The sequence below is a fragment of the Dromiciops gliroides genome, chromosome 4 (assembly GCF_019393635.1).
Source record: "Dromiciops gliroides isolate mDroGli1 chromosome 4, mDroGli1.pri, whole genome shotgun sequence".
NCBI lineage: Eukaryota > Metazoa > Chordata > Mammalia > Microbiotheria > Microbiotheriidae > Dromiciops > Dromiciops gliroides.
This window is the reverse complement of record NC_057864.1, coordinates 386,241,743-386,261,367: the sequence shown is the minus strand read 5'-3', so window position 1 is coordinate 386,261,367 and position 19,625 is coordinate 386,241,743. Positions and strand designations below refer to the sequence as shown.

General features: G+C 33.4%; 1 protein-coding gene across 1 annotated transcript in view; it reads right to left on the bottom strand.

The window, feature by feature from the left end:
• The window catches only part of ADGB (androglobin), a 167,417-nt gene that overhangs the window by 116,599 nt on the left and 31,193 nt on the right, over positions 1-19,625 (bottom strand). Inside the window, exons 8-10 of the mRNA XM_043999579.1 lie at positions 18,479-18,834; positions 10,356-10,487; positions 2,947-3,065 (exon numbers count right to left, since the gene is read on the bottom strand). Coding sequence (XP_043855514.1) covers positions 2,947-3,065; positions 10,356-10,487; positions 18,479-18,834 — 607 coding nt within the window. The remainder of the gene's footprint in view (positions 1-2,946; positions 3,066-10,355; positions 10,488-18,478; positions 18,835-19,625) is intronic.

Sequence of the window (19,625 nt, the reverse complement as noted above, 5' to 3'; positions counted from 1 at the left end):
TCTACATCTATTGATATAATCATATGATTTTTATTGTCTTTGTTGTTAATATGCTCAATTATGCTTAGAGTTGTCTAATATTGAACTGATCCTGAATTCCTTGTATAAATCCAGCCTGGTAATAGTGAATGTGATAAATAACTGTAGTTTTCTTGCTACTATTTTAGTTTAAATTTTTGCATTAATATTCATTAGGGATATCTGTCTATGGCTTTCTCCATTTTGATTCTCCCTAGTTTAGGAATCAAGATCACATATATGTCTTTGGAAGATAATTGCCATTTTATAATGCAGTTTAAGATCTGGTACTGATAAACTTCCTTCCTTTAATATTAAACATTTTTTCCAATAATTCCTCTAACATTCTTGACCTTTTGTTCTTCCAAATGAATTTTGTTATTGTATTTTCTAACTCAGCAAAATAATTTTGGGGTTATTTAAATGGGATGGCATTGAATATATGGATTAGTAAGATTGTCATTTTTAGTATACTGGCCCAGGCTACCCATGAACAATTAACACTTCTCTGAATATTTAAATCTGATTTTATTTATATAGAAAGTTTTTATAATTTTATTCATATAGTTCCAGTGTTTGTTTTGGCAGGTGTACTCCCAAGTATTTTATATTGTCTAGAGTTACTTTAAATGGGGTATCTCATATCTTCTTGTAGGGTTCTGTTGGTGATATATTCTGATGATGTATATGAATTTATTTTATATACTGCTACCTTGCTAAAATTACTAATTGTTTCTAATAATTTTTTAGTTTATTCTTTGGGATTTTCTAAGCATATCATTATATCATCTGAAAAAAGAGACAGTTTTATTACCTCATTGTCCATTCTAGTTCCTTCAATTTCATTTTCCTCTCTTATTACTATTGCTAGGATTTCCAATATATTATTGAATAATATTCATGACAGTGAGCATCCTTGTTTCACATCTGATCTTACTAGGAAGGCTTATAGCATTTTTCCCATTATAAATAATACTTTCTGATGGTTTTAGGTAAATGCTTCTTATCAATTTAAGGGGAAAAACATTTATACCTATACTTTCAAGTATTTTTAATAGATATGAGTATTGTACTTTATCAAAATATTATTGTGCATCTATTTATATATTGATACTGACATACTGATAATCAGAATTTTTGTTAATTTTATATTGATATAATCAATTATATTGTTTTCCCTATGTTAACCCATCCCTGTATTCCTGCTAAAAATCCCAATTAGTCACAATGCACAATCCTTGTAATATACTGTTTTGTTTTGTTAGTGAGGCAATTGGGGTTAAGTGACTTGCCCAGGGTCACACTGCTAGTGTTAAGTGTCTGAGGCCAGATTTGAACTCAGGTAATACTGACTCCAGGGCCGGTGCTCTATCCACTGTGCCACCTAGCTGCCCCTGTAATATACTGTTAATAATCTCCTAGCTAGAATCTTATTTAGGATTTTGCATCCATATTCATTAATGAAATTGGTCTATAATTTTCTTTCTCTGTTTCTTGTCTTCCTGGTTTAGGTGTTAATATCATACTTGTTTCATAAAAGGAGTTTGGTAGGACTCCTTTACCTATTATTCCAATTAATTTATTTAATATTGAAACTAGTTGGACTTTAAATGTTAGGTGCTGGTGCTTTTTTTAGGAAACTCATTTATGGCCTATTCAATTTCTTTTTATAAATAGGTCAATTTAGATATTCTATTTCCTCTTCTGATAATCTAGGCTGTTTATATTTTTTGTAAATATTCTTCCAATTCACTTAAAGTGTTAAATTTATTGGCAAAAAAAAATTGGGCAAAATTAGCACTTTCTCTTTATTACTCCATGGTTTAATGTTATCCTCTTTGTTTTAATACCACACAAAGTAGATCCCCAGAACCAGTATCATACCTCAGAGAGGCAGCAAAATGCAATGGAAAAGGCATGAGTTTGTAAATCAGAATGGGGCTTGAGTGCTGGCTCTGCCACTTAATATTTGTACCTCTCAAAGTTTCATTTTATCATCTATAAAACAAAGTGACTGTCTAGATCCCAGATTCATAAACTGTGGGCTGCAACCCCATATGGGGTAGCATAACTGAATGTGGGGGTTGCAAAAGAATTGGTAACAGTAAAAGGCTATATATACCTATTTTATATACATTTATATCTAAGGGTAATGTAAAAATTTCTCTGAAGGGGTTGCCAGTGGAAAAAATTTAAGAAACTTTGGGATAGATTACCTCTAACATACTTTCTCATCTATAAATTCTATTATTCCAACAATATGACAATGGTAGTGAGGTAAAGAAAGGTAGTAACAGCCAGAGAGAACAAGAGATGATTATATCCTGCAACGAAGTACTTCATCTAGAAGGCAAATTTAAATGCAAATTGTAAACTGTACATCAAATAAACACTACATTGGGGCGACTCCATTTCAATCTAATTTGCATTCAATTTTTATACAAGCTCTTTCTAACCAAGCAAAACAAATATGCATAGATTCTACTTGTCCTAAGCTTAATTACCAGAGGACTTAGCACACAGCCTTTTAGGAATTAAAGATCTAGATGCTTAATACTACTACTACTAATAATAATATAAATAAAAATAATATAAATAGTAATAATAATATAAAAAAAGATTAGACTTTCCCCAAGGACAATAGGCTTTTTGTCTAGGGACTTGCAGAGTAACCCTGATTGTTTCACTGGTAGATTTAGACAATACCTTCAAGGCAATTTAGTTAAAAAACTCTATTTTTAAAATGAGGTAATTGAGACTTAGAGGAATAAATCAATTGACTTGGCCAAAGTCTCACCATAAACAGGGAGCAGATTATTGGATCCTAAATTTCCCTACGTCCAATTCTCTATGTTCCCCACTATATGAAGCTGAAACACTAGGATTTAAAAATATAATCAAATTGTAGTGAGTTCATTACTTGCTTACCATTTTCTCTAGTATAAAGATCTTCTTTTCAAACAAATTCAGAGGTGTAAAAGTACCATATACCACCATTTGAGGGAACTGTGGAACAAATGGTGGAATCCCTCCTAGTTGAATCCCAACTAAAAAAACAAATCACATGACAATTAATACACTAAGTAAAATGAGCCTTAAATGTCATCACAGCTGGTTCAGATTTCTATCTAAACATGTTAGCTAATGAGAAATTGGGGGGATATACTTAGAAATTAATGTTAAGCTACAAATAATGCAAGTATATTTTACATAATGCTTCATTATTCTGATCTCTATGGTAATATCAAAAATACTTTAAAGCACTTTCGTTATACTTTAAATTACAATGATACAGAACACTCTGAAGCTATCAACTGCCTTCCAATGCATTTGGTTCTTTAATAAACTGATTCTTATAAGCCACTTCGATATCCTTTAGCCCATCCAGGTCACTGTTTAGCTTAATATAATGAATTTAACAATAAATGAGTGTTGAATTAAATCCGTGAACATTAATTATCATTATTTAGGACAGATAAAAATCCTGATTATTTGACTTGATTTTGTTCTGGATAGGTGAACATTTACTGGGAGTATGTTAAGAATTTTTTTCCTTATATTTAAACCAAATTTGCCCTGCCTTAAGACAGAAATCTAAATTGGTATATGGCTAGAGGATAGGGTAAGAAGGAACACTTTTCATTCCTTTGATGCAAATCAACAGGTGTATCAAAATATTTCATATTCACAGGTATGATATGAACCAAAACAAATGTTTAAAATAGTGACTGAGAGCTCACAATCCTAAAGTGGCATGATAAATCATACGAACATTTAAGAACCAAACAAACATACATAGAATACTTTTCATGGGTAGCTTAATATTTGAGAGTTAGTTTGCTTTTTAGACAGCTTTCCAAGTACAAATAGGAGAATGTAAATTAAATACTACTAGCCACAAACTAGGTGTTAAATTAGTTACTTTCTTTAAAATTTAATATTTGTGGCTTCATTAACTATAAACTGGCATCTTCTATAAACACAAAATATTCCCAGGCACAAAACATGCTTTGATAAAGGCAAATTTTAAACATTTTAAAATAAAACTTTTGACCAAACTTTACAAATATATTATACACTGAAAAGGTTATTTTGCTTGAAATTACATATGGCTCATTTAAAAAAAAATAATAACCATCATTCTAACTGATGGAAGGCTTGGCAGTTTACAAATAGCTTTTTCATACCATCCCTGTAAGTCAAATAGTACAGTAACTTATCATCCCTCCAGCGTTGGGAAAATTTTATTTTCTTCTTTGTATGCCAAGTTTCCAGTATAGTAGGCACAAAGTAGGCACTTCATAAATTATTGAAATGAATTTTACAGATAAGAAAACTATGACTCAAAAAGGTTATATGATTTATTCAAGGTTAACTACTGAATGGCAGAATAATGAAGTTATGTGCTTCAGAATAGCTATTAGATTATTAATTTGCATGATGGTTGTGGTATTTACTCAAAGATATTACCAATCATTTCTTTGAAAGCAGATCTGAAAACTGCAAGAGCATATAATGTAAGAGTATTTATTATGTGAATATGTAAAGCTTTGCCTCATCATTATCTTTTATGTGCTTTTGTTCAGGTATTACACCAAAATATAGGACCAGAATTTATGGTACTTTACCAATTTCTTGAGTGAAAAGGTATTTTACTCAAATAGCAATTACCATAGCAAATAGCGGTTGGAGCCTAAAGCTGTGATACACAGTACAGATGGACTATGAAAAACTCTCATTACAGGGCCCTCACAAATTATTAGTGCATATAAATCCTTAATGAATAAAACTATAATCACTGAAACAAGTGAATTTGTAATATATCCCAACAAGGAAACTTTGATGAAAACTGTGGTGAGTTATTGCTGTGCCAATTACCTATCATCTATCTATTTTTATTTTAAATTGTAGTATGAATAAAGGAAGATTTTGTCAGTTTGGATTTTTGTCAGTCTTCAGAAACAAAAGGTCAAGATGGTTAAAAATGTTTCTTAAAATGGATTATACTTGTTTTCCTACTATTTTTATAACACATCTGTCAATTTCCACATAAAAAAATAAACAAACACATTAAATGAACTTTAGATCTATGACTTTTCCAAAGGCTTAAAATGGTAGCTATAGTAAATTTACTGCTTTAACAGAACCAATAAGACAATGAGCAAAAAGATACCTCATTCCTTTAGGGGGAGGGCATTAGTATGACATCTTCATTAAAAATAAAACTGCTTTAATAAGCCTCGTGATTGACTATTAATCCAAAGGGCCTGTTTATTTTAAGCAAACTTTACTCCCAAATCTTAGAAAATATTTTTCTTTTAGAATATTAGACTAAAGAGAAAAGTAAACTTTCAGTAGATAATGCCTTTTAATTCAACTGCAGTTTATGATTTGTGCATGGCCTTTAAATTGCTCAAAGTTCATTATTTGCTTGACCTAAAGGAAATGCATGGATGAATGAACTAAAGTAAAAAATGTGAATGCAACATTACCCAACTTCCAATTCAGATTTAACTTTTTGAGCATTAAAAAATTGAAGGAGCCGATGGTTTTTCATTAATAAAATATCTTCACAAATAGAGCAAATTTGGACACATAGTCTCTTCTTATGATGTCAGGGCTTACAAAAGTTATACTAAGAAAATAGTGAAATATAAATCAATTAAATAAAAGTTTGAGTTAGATTCCCACTACAGTCTGGGGGAAAAATAAAGAATGATTCATTACTCAAGTACCAATTATTTACAAGTTTCTGAAAATCTCTGAGTCTGAATTATCTCACATCTAAAAATGCAAAAATAATAACTATTTCCCAGGAATGCTGTGAAGATAAATGAAATAATAAGTATGAATACTACTGAGTACTACAGAAGGTATATAATTTCAAGATATAGGAGCTCTACATTCAGAATAAAAATTAATAAGTCAAGGGGCAGCTAGGTGGCCCAGTGGATAAAGCACTAGCCCTGGATTCAGGAAGACCTGAATTCAAATTCGGCCTCAGACACTTGATACTTATTAGCTTGTGTGACCCTGGGCAAGTCTCTTAACCCTCATCGCCCTGCAAAAAACAAAAACAAAGCAAAAAACAAAACAAAACAAAAATTAATAAGTGAAGCTAGAATTTGAAGTAGAGACTGTTTACCTTATTTCTTTTTATAAATGGGGCAAAACAAAGGGAAAATATCATTTTCAAAATGCAAATGAATGAATTAAATCTGAGAATAGTAACTCATCCTTTACCAGATCAAAGTACCACATGACAAATTTTAAGACAGAATTATGAGCATCGAAAGTTCATTTCATTCAGGAACCTTTCATATTATTAAAATATCATTATTTTAATACTTATGCATTACTCCAATTAATCTGTATTATCATGAATATGAGTAGTCTCTCCAAGAGTATAAATCATAATTGATTTGTGATTCTTCCCAGTACAACTGTATTGATGCCCTTTCATAAATCCTCCATATAGGGTGCAATTAATGTCTTTATATTTTTTACATCACATAATCACAAATGGATTATATGTACCATCCTTAAGTTACTCTTGTTCCTGATGATTTTCCTATGTGCCATTTCTCTTTGGTGATTTTTCAATAGTAATATGTCACAGCATACACCCACACCCACACACTGCACTTCTCTAATGCTCTTTGGGTGATCACCTTCAATTCATCAGAATCTGAGGAATTCCATGACTCTCTCATGAAGAATACTACTTTTAACAAGATGGCCCCCTCATTTCAGGAAGAAGCTTGTAGTCATTAAAAACACTGTGTAGTTCTCAAAGATAATTTGGCTGGAAATCTTCATTCTGTTCAAATATCAGTCCAATTCATTGTCCATATTAGTACTTTTCAAGACATATGTATTTTATAGTGTGATATTCAACTGCATATAATGGTCTAGAAACAGACATTCTCTATCCACTTAATTTTTCCTTTGATGTATTTGGGTCAAATTATTTTGAATAATTATGGATTGATTTCTTATGCTACAAAGGAAAGAGCCTTGGATTTTAAGTTAGAGGTCTTGGTTCAAATCTCAGTTCTGGAGCAGCTAGGTGGCCCAGTGGATAAAGCACCAGCCCTGGATTCAGGAGGACCTGAGTTCAAATCCGACCTCAGACACTTGACACTTACTGGCTGTGTGACCCTGGGCATGTCACTTAACCCTCATTGCCCTGCAAAAAAGGGGGGTGGACTAAATGAACCCTAAATTCCCTTCCACTTCTAAATTTATAGGAGCAGCCGGGTGGCGCAGTAGATAGAGCACCAGTCCTGGATTCAGGAGAACCTACATTCAAATCTGACCTCAGACACTTGACACTTTACTAGCTGTGTGACCCTGGGCAAGTCACTTAATCCCAACTGCCTCACCAAAAAAAAAAATCTCAGTTCTGTTGTTCCCTGTGTGATCTTTAGAAAATATTTTTCCTTCTTTTGTCCTCAGTTTCCCCATCTATAAAAAGAGATCAGACCAAATTATCTCAAAATTCCCTTCTATCTCAAAAGCTAAAATCCTAAATCCTTTATGAGGCTTTCAAATGTTCTTGGGCTTGATTCAGTCCACAAAAAGTCATCTGCAAATCTGATTATTAATATCTAGCCTTGGATAAAACAGGAATGATGCATCTTATGGTACTTATGGTACCTTCCTTAACAAGATTTTACAAATGAATGTCTATTAAAAACAGTATTATCCTTGATTAACACATCCATCTACTTGGCAAGGAGATCAAATTTGATTGGCAAAGGCAATTTTTAGGCTCTTCTGCTGTCCTTGTTTATGATGTTTTGTTTTCCTCAATTAAATTTACTTAAAAATGGTGACAGCCTGCATACATATCTGTTCTTCAATCCATTTTCCATTTTGCAGTGCCAACAGCTAATTTAAATGGGTCAGGTTCGAGGAGGCTTAATTATGCATGAAATTTCCTTTCATCTTATTTAGAAATGATTTTGTTCTTTAACAATAGACAGTGTGCATATAGAAAGTTAATTTAGAAATAACTCATATCAGTAATCTGTTATTTCCTGTTTCAATATAATCAATTTCACTTATTATTTTATTACTCAGTTCTTATAATATTCAGAGGCTTCCAATTTTCTTTTGTGTAGAAATTATCCATATATCATATGTATAAACACATATGTGTAGATACATATATACATCCATACAATGGGTTATGGCTAGTATTTATATATTTTAATTATATAGCTAAAATCCCTACATATTACTCACATAATCTACAAACCTTTGGCTTCTCTTGTTTGTTATTCATGAAATGTATTTTTCTAACATTTTCCGCTAATCTTCCCCGGAGTTCCCACTCAGGTATATAAGCATGTTTTGATTTACTTTGAGAGATCTTAACAAGTTCTTTACAGAATTTCTCTACTTCCTTGGCCTTTGCAACAGATGCTAGTTTATATGCTGAAATTATTTTCAGAGTTATCATTTTAGAATGCCTACCCTATTACCCTGTAATATCAGATGACCAAGTACAGCATGTAATATTTATTATTGCTTTTAGATGTGTAATAAACCATTTCCACCAATGCCTTTTTTTCTCTCCAATGAAAACCTGTGAACCATCTTTCCACTTGATTCTTCCAGTTTCATTAATAAGGATCTGAAGATTGATATGATTTAGTTCTTCTAGCAATATGTCCACTTATAAACAGCATGAGACAATTTGATTCAGTACCTCCAATACCTTCTCTAATACTCTCTTCTTGTCTCTAACGAAGCCAAAAGAAGTTTTAGGAGACTGATGACCATACTGTAGTATTATTTTTTTTCTTTCATCAGGTGTTGTAAACAAAGACTTCTTCACCAAGTGGACAACCCAACAGTGTGAGCCACACATGGCTCAGTTGTTCCCCAGAAAGTAGATTTAGTCTTTCAAGTATTGTAGAATCTTCCAGATATAGCATTACTGTAGAGAACCAAGAGCAACTTCCACATCATGATGAGGCATCGAAGTAGGATTTTCTAGAGGATTTCAATTATTTCCAATGAATAAGGAAATCCCAATGAATGTATACTACAACTTGCTACCATTATTAAAATCTAAAAAAGGAAAAAATATAGATATTCTCCAAATTTATCATCAACAATCATATAAAAAATAACGACAAGGAAACCAAATCAAATATAGTTCTGTCAACTTTTTCAAAGCACTTTCAACTGTGCAGAGGATGGTTAAGCAAGAAAAATTATCACATTATGGATAATCCAATGACATGACAAAAACATTCCTTAAAAAGAAGCCCAATTAACTTATTCTTTTTATTCAGAGTCATTTCCTTCTGGTGGGACTTAAAATCCCAATTATAAGCAACAACAACAAGAAAAGATTAGCCGGTTTAGACTTGAATGGACCTGTAAGAAAAAGAATCATACAGAAAATACAAGTAGTAAATCCTTACAATAAATGTTGAAGGAAATGGTAAATCACTTCAGTATCTTTGCCAAGAAACCCAAAAGTGGGGTCATGAAGAGTCAGACACGACTGAAAAACAACTGAACAACAACAACCATAACGGTATGAATATTTTTGAGTGCCTATAATTAATTAGCTATGTGCTGTGCTAGGTGCCATGGAGGGGTGGAGAGAGGAGAGGAACAAACCAAATCTATTCTATGGGGACATTTTTTCCCTGAAAAGCCTTAACAATAGTTTTATGTCTCAATTAGCAAACCCAAAGAGGAAAAACATTGGCTAACAACAAACCAACAAGCAAAACACGTTTAGGAATGTGATGTTAATAGGTAGTCTAAATTTGAAAAAGCATACCAACAACTAATTACTTAGTCTATTTGAGATGAGATGTACCTAGACACAATATGCAAATCACAAAGAAAGGGGATAAGTAAGCTTCATAATGTCAAGAGACACCTCTTTGAAGGGCCCTAGATTCTGGTAACTATTGATTAGAATACTGAGAAGAGTTAAGAGAGAACATTCACAACTGGCTGGCTAAATGTTCTCTGAATTCAGCAGATGTGTCTTGCATTGGAATATCTAGTGATGTGTGTGAGATGACATGGGGTAATGAGGACTTTTCTGCAGAATTCAAGGAATAGTGAAATAGTAGCCTAACAATTCTGAAAGCCTCAAATCAGTTGCCTAACCTGGAGAAACTGCACAATTTACTTTCTGGAGACTGGTGACTGTGTGTGTCTAGTACTTACAACCTCTCACACAATTGGATCCAATGCCTTCTAACTTCCCTGAACAGATCTCCCTGATCCTGCTAGCACAAGAAAGCTTTCCTTGCACGACCCAAATTTCCAGTGATTATCCTGAGAGCATGGCGGCTTACTCTCTAATATGGACTGCAGAGACTGATGTAGAGAATGTTGCGTATCTGATGGAGGCCTTGAAGTAGACATCTTGGCTCTTTCCCTCTCCAATTCTTTCGTCTTCTTCTTTCCTTCTTTCATATCTACTTTCTCTATTATACATAAAAAGAAAAAAATTAAATTCAATCCTATTCCAAAACCTCAAAATGCATATTTTATTGAGAGAACAGGCCAAAAGAACGAGAGCCTCCAAAGTCCTTTGAAACATAACTCCCGAACATTTAGAAATACCCCTAAAAACCAAGAAAAATTATTACTGAATTGACTAGATATTTGAAAGTTTAAGGATACAGTCCTGAAATACTTTACTTAGAGGCTGTAAAAAATAATTAAACATTATGAAGATGCTGTTATCATTACCATATTGACTCTGAAATAGGCCATACCTAAAGATTATATCCTAAATAAGAACTCTGAAAGAAAAAAAAAACTCTATAAAGACATTTATGTAAAAAATAGATTATATATTGCATTTATTTTAAATAAGGCAGAGAGGTAATGGAGAAGTAAGTACAGCCTGTAATTCAAAATAATACTCTATTTACTTTGAACTATATATCAAATTTGCTTTCATCAAGATTTACATTAAAATACTAGGGTAAGTTATTTTTCTCATGACAAAGTTTAAAAGAATAATTTTAATCCTTCTTCAGTATATATCCCTACTAAACATTTCCCCCCTTTACCCAGGAATATTTCTCATGGAATTCTCATCCCTTCCAACCTTGTATATTTACCCTGGAAAAGGACACTCTTAGAAAAACAATACCTGCCATATTCTTCTTGTCATATACTTTGCCATTTCTTCTCGTTGGTATTCTGTTAAAATCTAATGGGTTGGGGCAGCTGGGTGGCGCAATGGATAGAGCACTGGTCCTGGATTCAGGAGGTCCTGAGTTCAAATCCAGCCTCAGGCACTTGACATTTACTAGTTGTGTGACCCTGGGCAAGTCACTTAACCCCAACTGCCCCACCCCCCAAAAATCTAATGGGTAGGACTTCCAAAAGTAGGGACAAAATGGCAGAGTATAAAAAAATTCAACAGAGTTCTCCCAATAATCCCCTCCAAACAACTGTAAAACAACACTACAAACCGAGTTTTGGAGTGGCAAAGCCAACAAAAGGTCAAAATGAAACATTCTTTTGGCCCAAAACAATTTCTGATGTCAGGAAGAGAGATTTGTAACATGAGGGTAAAGACTGGCCCAAAGCCCACATGGAAGAAACCCTAGTTATGGACCTAGGTGGCAGTGACATAAGTAATAGCAGCTTTGGGATGTGTCGAGTCAGAGATGATAGGAAGACCTAGCACCTGGTGAGAAAGAGATTACAGGGGATGAATGCTAGCACTGGATACAGAACCAGATGCTGTTTGAAATCTCCATTCAATCAAGAAGGAACAGGAGCCCTGAGGGGCAACTGGTTGGCAACTCCTTTGCCTATATTCACTTCTAGGTCATAGTTCAAGGGCACAGGGGAGCACTTTCAGTCAAGAGGGAACAGAAACCCTGAGAATCAGTATTGGTTCTGGTGATATGAGAACAGAAACACTGAAGAAAAGTATCACTTCTAGGCCCAAAGGTCATGGCAGCAATCATGATCTTAAACAAAGCAAAACCAAAAAGAGAGCTAATTAAAGGAGATAAGCAGGAAAAATACATATTGCTAAAGGATATCACAATGAATTAATATCAGTACTAAGCATATATTCACCAAATGGCATAGTTAAATAAATTGCAAGAGGAAATATAGTAAAACCATACTAGTGGAAGACCTCAATTTTCCCCTCTCAGAGCTAGATAAATCTAACTATAAAACAGATAAGAAAGAAGTCAGGAAGATGAACAAAATCTTAGAAAAAAAAAGATATGCTAGACTTCTAGAGAAAACTGAATGGGAATAGAAAAGAGTACACCTTTCTTTCAGGTGTATATTGAACCTTCACAAAAACTAACCACATATTAGGACATTAAAAAGTTACAACTAAATGCAGAAAAGCAGAAATATTAAATGTATTCTTTTTTTTTCCCGGGACAATGAGGGTTAAGTGACTTGCCCAGGGTCACACAGCTGGTAAGTGTCAAATGTCCGAGGTCAGATTTGAACTCAGGTCCTCCTGAATCCAGGGTGGTGCTCTATCCACTGCACCACCTAGCTGCCCTTTAAATGTACTCTTTATAGACCATGATACAATAAAAAAATTTAATAAAGGGCCTTGGAAAGATAGATTGAATGCTCATTGGAAACTAAATAATATAATTCTAAAAAATGAGTGTGTCAAAGACCAAATCATAAAAGTAATCAGTAATTTCATTGTAGAAAATGAAAACAATGAGACAATATTCCAGTGAAAAATGTATATATCTAAATAAATATATCAATAAAAGAAAGAGCAGACCAATGAATTAGGGATGAAACTAAAAAACTAGAAAAAGAACAAATTAAAAATACCCAATTAAACACCAAAATGGAAGTCCTATAAAAGCAAATTAAGATAAATAAAATTTAAAGTAAAAACAATCATTTCATTAATAAATAAAACTAGAAGTTGGCCTTGCAAATAAAAATAGATATATCACTGGTTAATTTGATGAAAGGAATAAAGAAGAAAACCAAATTACTAGTATCCAAAATAAAAAGGGTGAATACATCACCAAATGAAGATGAAATTAGAGAAATTTAAGGAGTTATCTTGCCCAACTATAGGCGAGTAAAACTGGCAATCTAAGTGAAATATATAAATATTTAGAAAAATATATAAACTGACCAGATTAACATAAGAGAAAATGAAACACTTAAATAATCCTGTGTTAGCAAAAGACATTGGGGGCAGGAAGAAGAACAAGAACAAGAACAAGAACAAGAAGAACAAGAACAAGAAGAACAAGAACAAGAACAAGAAGAGAAAAAGACATTTAACAAGCTTTCAATGAGATCCCAAAGGAAAAAAACAAAAAAACAAGACCAGATGGATTTACAAGTGAATTCTGGAGAACAATTTGGAACTATACCCAAAGTGCAAGTAAACTGTGCACACCCAGCAATACTACCACTAGGTCTTGATCCGAAAGAGATAAAAAAAGGGAAAAGGACCTACTTGTACAATACTATTTATAGTAGCTCTTTTTGTGGAGGCAAAGAACTAGAATTTAGGGCATGGGCAATATAAAAAAATATAAAAAAAAATGGGGAATAGCTGAACAAGTTGTGGTATATGTGATGTAATATTAGACTATAAGAAATGACAAGCAGGATAGTTTCAGAAAAAACTGGAAAGAATTACATGAACTCATGCAAACTCAAGAAAGCAAAACCAAAAGAACAGTGTACACAGTAACAGTAATATTATTCAATAATCAACTGTGAAAGACAGCTATTCTAATCAAGATAATTATCCAAAGCATTTCCAGAGAAGCTATGATCATAAATGCCGTCCACATATAGAGAGAATTCATAAACTCCAAATGCAGATTGAAACATATTTTTAAACTTTATTTTTCTTGGTTTTTTATCTGTGTGTGTATTTTTGCAACATAGCTAATGTAGAAATATGTTTTGCATAATTTCACATGTATAACCAATATATAATGACTTCCCTTCTCAAGAAAGGGGGTAGAGTAGGAGGGAAGGAGAGAATTTAGAATTCAAAATTTTTTTAAAAATTGTTAAAAATTCTTTTTACATGTAATTGGAAAATATTTAGTAAAATAAAAATATATTAAAAAAGAAAACCAATAAGTAATGGCTAATATAGGTATGTATTGTAACAATAAAGCTAAAAATTACTTCATTTAAAACTATCACTCTGCAAAAGAATTCTTACTTATATCTAAAGATATTAATTGAATACAGTAATTGTCCATATAGTGTTAGAAACAGAAACAGTTATATTATTTCAAACACTGAGTAACGTTAAATTGAAAAGCTTTAAAATGGAAACAACTCAATTCATTTTCAAAAACTGTGTGAAGTAAATTGCTTTTAAAAGTGTAGTCAAATAGTTTCTTAGTTATCAAATTCTTATTCTAAAGCCATTTTTGATAAAGATAAATAAATAAGGACTAATACCCATTTGTTATTGTTTAGTCATTTCAGGAATATCTGACTCTCTATGACCCTATCCGGGGGTTTCTTAGTAAAGGTACTGTAATGATTTGTCATTTCCTTCTCCAGCCCATTTCACAGATGAGGAACTGAGACAAAAAGGGTTAAATGACTTGTCCAAGGCGACATAGCTAGTAAGTATGTGATGCTGGATTTGAAGATCTTCCCTGACTCCACACATGCCACTCCTTCAAATGTCCCACATAGTTTCCCCACAGAAAATAGAAAAGAGACTGCTAAAATGTTCTGGGTACTTTTCTAACCATAAACTTCCACAAAATGTAAGAGGCATTGAACAAGTTTTACAACAAATCTAAATTCATCTAAAATGTGTTAATGTATATTTTTCTATTAACACTATTTTAATTCCAAATTCCACATATGAAATTTATATTGATTGGAATAATATCCATATGAAAGACATAATAATTATAGCTAACATCAAATATATAGATGATTTTTCCATATTCTGCCTCTTAAAAAATTACATTTATTTAGAAAACTGTAGAACTGGAACTTTTTCCTTTCCTCTTCTTTTTTTTATTTAATTGTTTTTACTTTTTTTAAAAATGTGAAATTCCTTCCTAATAATTTGATATGAAGCCAGGTTTTCTCCTGATTAAATAGTTTTAATTAATCAATTATAATATCTGTTTTTCTCCTTCATTCCCTTTGGACAAGTTATACTTTTTTTTTTAAATGTATTGGGGGAAGCTATATGGTGCAGTAGATAAAACACCAGTCCTGGATTCAGGAGAACCTGAGTTCAAATCCAGCCTCAGACACTTGACACTAGCTGTGTGACCCTGGGCACTTAACCCTCATTGCCCTGCAAAAAAAAGATAAAGATAAAAAATGTATTAAATGGAAACTGGTTATTCTAATGTCTTCTTACAAAACAAAGGCCAGAAATTCAATATTAAAAACTGGAAGGTAGAGAAAAGGCAGTGAATTACCCATGGCCCAAGGCCCCTCCAAATACCTTCAAATAATGCCATAAGACAATTCCTGGAGCAACAGAACCACAAAAAGACAGGGTGAAATCATTTTCCAGCCAGAGACAACTCAGAAGGTCAGCAGGAAAGGTCTGTTTTACCAGGGTGAGAGTGGAGCACAGGCCAACACAGGCAGTGCTAGCACAGACCCAGACCCAGCCACAGCAAACCAGAAGGCCTTGGGAGCCTCTGAATCAGAAGCAGCAGCAACTGCTTCTAGAATTCAGCCCACAGACAGTAAGTGGGTCAAAAAATTGGTCAGAAGGAGATTACAGGGATCTCTTTTCTGGCAGTGAAGCAGGACTCTGTTGTTTTGCCCATACTCAGATCCAGGTCAGTCTTGGATGGCCATCCCAAGCGGGAGAGGATCACAAGCACACAAGAGCCTAAAGCCACAGTGGAGCAGGACTCTGTTCATGGTTCCAGGGCAAAAAAGCAGGCCTGTGGTTGCTTGCAGACCAGAGCACAGGCCAGGAGAGTAATAAACATACCTCTCCTTAAATCACACCACCTTGGAAGAACTAGAAACTTACAAATACCTAGAAGTATCTCTGAAAACAAGTGCACAAACCCCTGAAGCTTGGGACAGTGCACCTTCTACCCAGGAAGCAGTGTCCCATTTTAACAAAGAGTTAAAAGTCAAGAAATAGGCTGAGAAAATGAGCAAACAGAAAAAATACTGACCCTAGAAAGTTGCTATGGTGACAAGGGAGATCAAAATACACCCTCAGAAGAAGATAACAAAGTCAAAGCTCCTACATTCAAAGCTTCCAAGAAAAATATGAATTGGTCTCAGGCCATAGAGGTGCTCAAAAAGGATTTTCAATATAAAGTAAGAGAGGTAGAGGAAAAAATGGAAAGAGAAATGAGAGAGATGCAAGAAAATCATGAAAAAATAGTCAACAACTTGGTAAAGGAGACAAAAAAAAATACTCAAGAAAATAATCATTTAAAAAACAGACTAGGCCAAATGGTAAAAGAGGTACAAAAAGCCAATGAGGAAAAGAATGCCTTCAAAAGTCAAATTGGCCAAATGGAAAAGGAGGTACAAAAGCTCTCTGAAGAAAATAACTCCTTAAAAATTAGGATTGAGCAAATAGAATCTAAAGACTTTATGAGAAATCAGGAAACAATAACGCAAAACTAAAAGAGTAAAAAAATAGAAGGAAAAGTGGAATCTCTCACTGGAAAAACAACTGACTTAGAAAATAGATCCAGAAGAAATAATGTGAAAATTGCTGGACTATCTAGAAGCCATGATCAAAAATAGAGCTTAGACATCATCTTCAAAGAAACTGTCAGAGGAAAATGCCCTGATATTCTAGAAACAGAAGGTAAAATAGAACTAGAAAGAATTCACTGATCACCTCCTGAAAGATCCTAAAATGAAAACTCCCAGGAATATTACAGCCAAATTCCAGAGCTCAAGGAAAAAATATTCCAAGAAGCCAGAAAGAAACTATTCAAATATTGTGTAGCCATAGTCAGGATAACACAGGATTTAGAAGCTTCTACATTAAAGGGTCAGAGAGCTTAGAATATGATATTCTTCAGGGCAAAGGAGCTGAGATTACAACCAAGAATCACCTACACAGCAAAATTGAGTATAATACTTCAGGGAAAAAATGAGCATTCAATAAAAGAGAGGACTTTCAGGCATTCTTGATGAAAGACCTGACCTGAATAGAAAATCTGACTTTCATATACAAGATTCAAGAGAAGCATAAAAAGATAAACAGAAAAAAGAAAGCATAAGGGACATTAAAAGGTTAAACTGTTTAAATTACTACATGGGAAGATGATACTTGTAACTCATAAGAACTTTCTCATTAGGGCAGGTGGATGGAGTATATTTAGACAGAGGGTACAAGTGTGAGTTGAATATGAAGGGAAGATATCTTTAAAAAATAAAATTAAGGGTTGATAGAGGAATGCATTAGGAGAAAGGGAGAGGTGGAATGGGGTAAAGCATCTCATATAAAAAAAACTTACACAGTAGAGGGGAAGATGGGGGAGGTGCTGGGGAGCAAGTGAACCCTACTTTTATCAGAATTGGCTCAAAGAGGGAATAACATACACAATCAATTGGGTATAGTTATCTATCTTACCCTTCAAGAAAGTAGGAGGGGAAGGGGAAAAGCAGGGGGGAGGTGGGGTGTAGGTGATAGAAGGGAAGGCAGATTAGGGGAGGGGCAGTAAGTAGCAAAACATCTTTCAGGAGGGAAAGTGTGAAAGGAGATAGAGAATAGAGTAAATGACACGAGGAGGGAGTAGGATGAAGGGAAATTCAGTTAACAATAGTAACTGTGAAATGATGAGCAGGATACCCTCAGAAAAACCTGGAAAGGTTTACATGAGCTGATGTAAAGTGAGATGTATGGTATACAAAGTAACAGCAATGTTGTAAGATGATCAGCTGTGAATGACTTGGCTATTCTCAGCAATGCAATGATCCAAGACAACTCTGAAGGACTTATAAAAAAGTGATCTATCTCCAGAGAAAGAACTGATGGTGTCTGAATTGAAGTACATTTTTTTATTTCTTTTTCTTAATTTTTTTGTCTGTTTTCTTTTATAACCTGACTAATGTGGAAATGTTTTACATGACTGTATATGTATAATTTATATTGAATTGCTTGTATTCTTAAGGGGGAGGGAAAGATAATTTGGAACACAAAGTTTTTTAAATGGACGTTAAAATTGTTTTTGCATGTAATTGGGGGAAAATAAAATTCTAAATAAAAAATTGGAGGGTTTCTAAATTTTTCTTAAAGAGAAAAACAGAAACACATCACAAAATACATTTTAAATTACAAGAACTTAACATGGATCATGTCTATTTATATTCTTTGATTTTAATAGTATTCCTATGCATATGAAAGTCAGTAAAGACTAGGGAAATTATCAGGAATTTAACTTAACAATAATTTTTAAATTTTTGAAAAAACATCTAAATACTTTAACATTTTTAAATAATTGCCTACCTTTTCCAGTTTTATCACCTTTATCAGCTCCTCTGCCCTGTGCACTTTCACTTTTGCTTTCTTTTCCTTCTCTTCCACCTCTATCATCTCTTCCATTTTTCCCACCTCTTTCTTCTCTTCCATTTCTTCCACCTCTTTCTTCTCTTCCATTTCTTCCACCTCTTTCTTCTTTTCCATTTTTTCCACCTCTTTCATCTTTCCCATTTTTTCCATCCTTGCCATCTTTTCCATCCTTGGAATCTTTTCCTTCTTTCGATTTAGAATCTGACAGTTTTTCAGAACTGCTGTCCTCTGTCAATTTAAACTCTGGCAATATTTCTTTCAAGAACTCCCAAATTTTGTCCAAATATCCTTGGCTTAAAAATAGATATGTCAACATTTAGTTTTTGGTTGTTTTTTTTCAAATGAAGCTCTTTTCTCTTTTTAAGGGGCACTTGTTAGCAAAGTTAGGCTTACAAATGCTATTCGGTTTCAAGTTTTATTGCAGATGTTTAATATTTATTGAACCCTTATTTTTATATTAGCACTCAGAATGGAAAAGAAAGCATTCACATAGGGTTTTTGATATAGTATACTCATCCTAGAAGAGCAATTTTAATAGCTATTAACTCCATAATGATCCTCACTATACTAATTCTAATATGTCATTAAGATAATTAGATTGGCTATAATGTTGAATTATTTCATAGTCAGGAAGCCAATAAGCATTTATTAATTGTTTACTATGTACCAAGCATTATGCTAAGCATTAGGGATTCAAAGAAATAGAAAACAGTCCCCCAAAGAGCTCAGAACTTATGCTTTACAGCTGGCCAAACACAGTGAAATGTTGATTGAAACTAATTCTTCTTGATTAAAAAAACCCAAGGTCAGGTATATACCTATGTGTGTTTTAATGGGGAAAAGTCTGAATTTGGTCAAAACACTGGTTATATTTAAAATAACCAAATCATTTAAGCATTAAAGTGCTACCTATTTTTTAAAGTCATTTGACTCACCCATTTTATCCTAGTGAAAATTCTACTGTTTTTACCTTAGTCTTTTGAGTTGGAGGCCGGAATACAGAGGCAACAGTATGTACAAGTGACATTTGTGTTCAATACCCACCCTTACAAACCATTCTGCCAATGGAAAGGAGTGAAAGAGA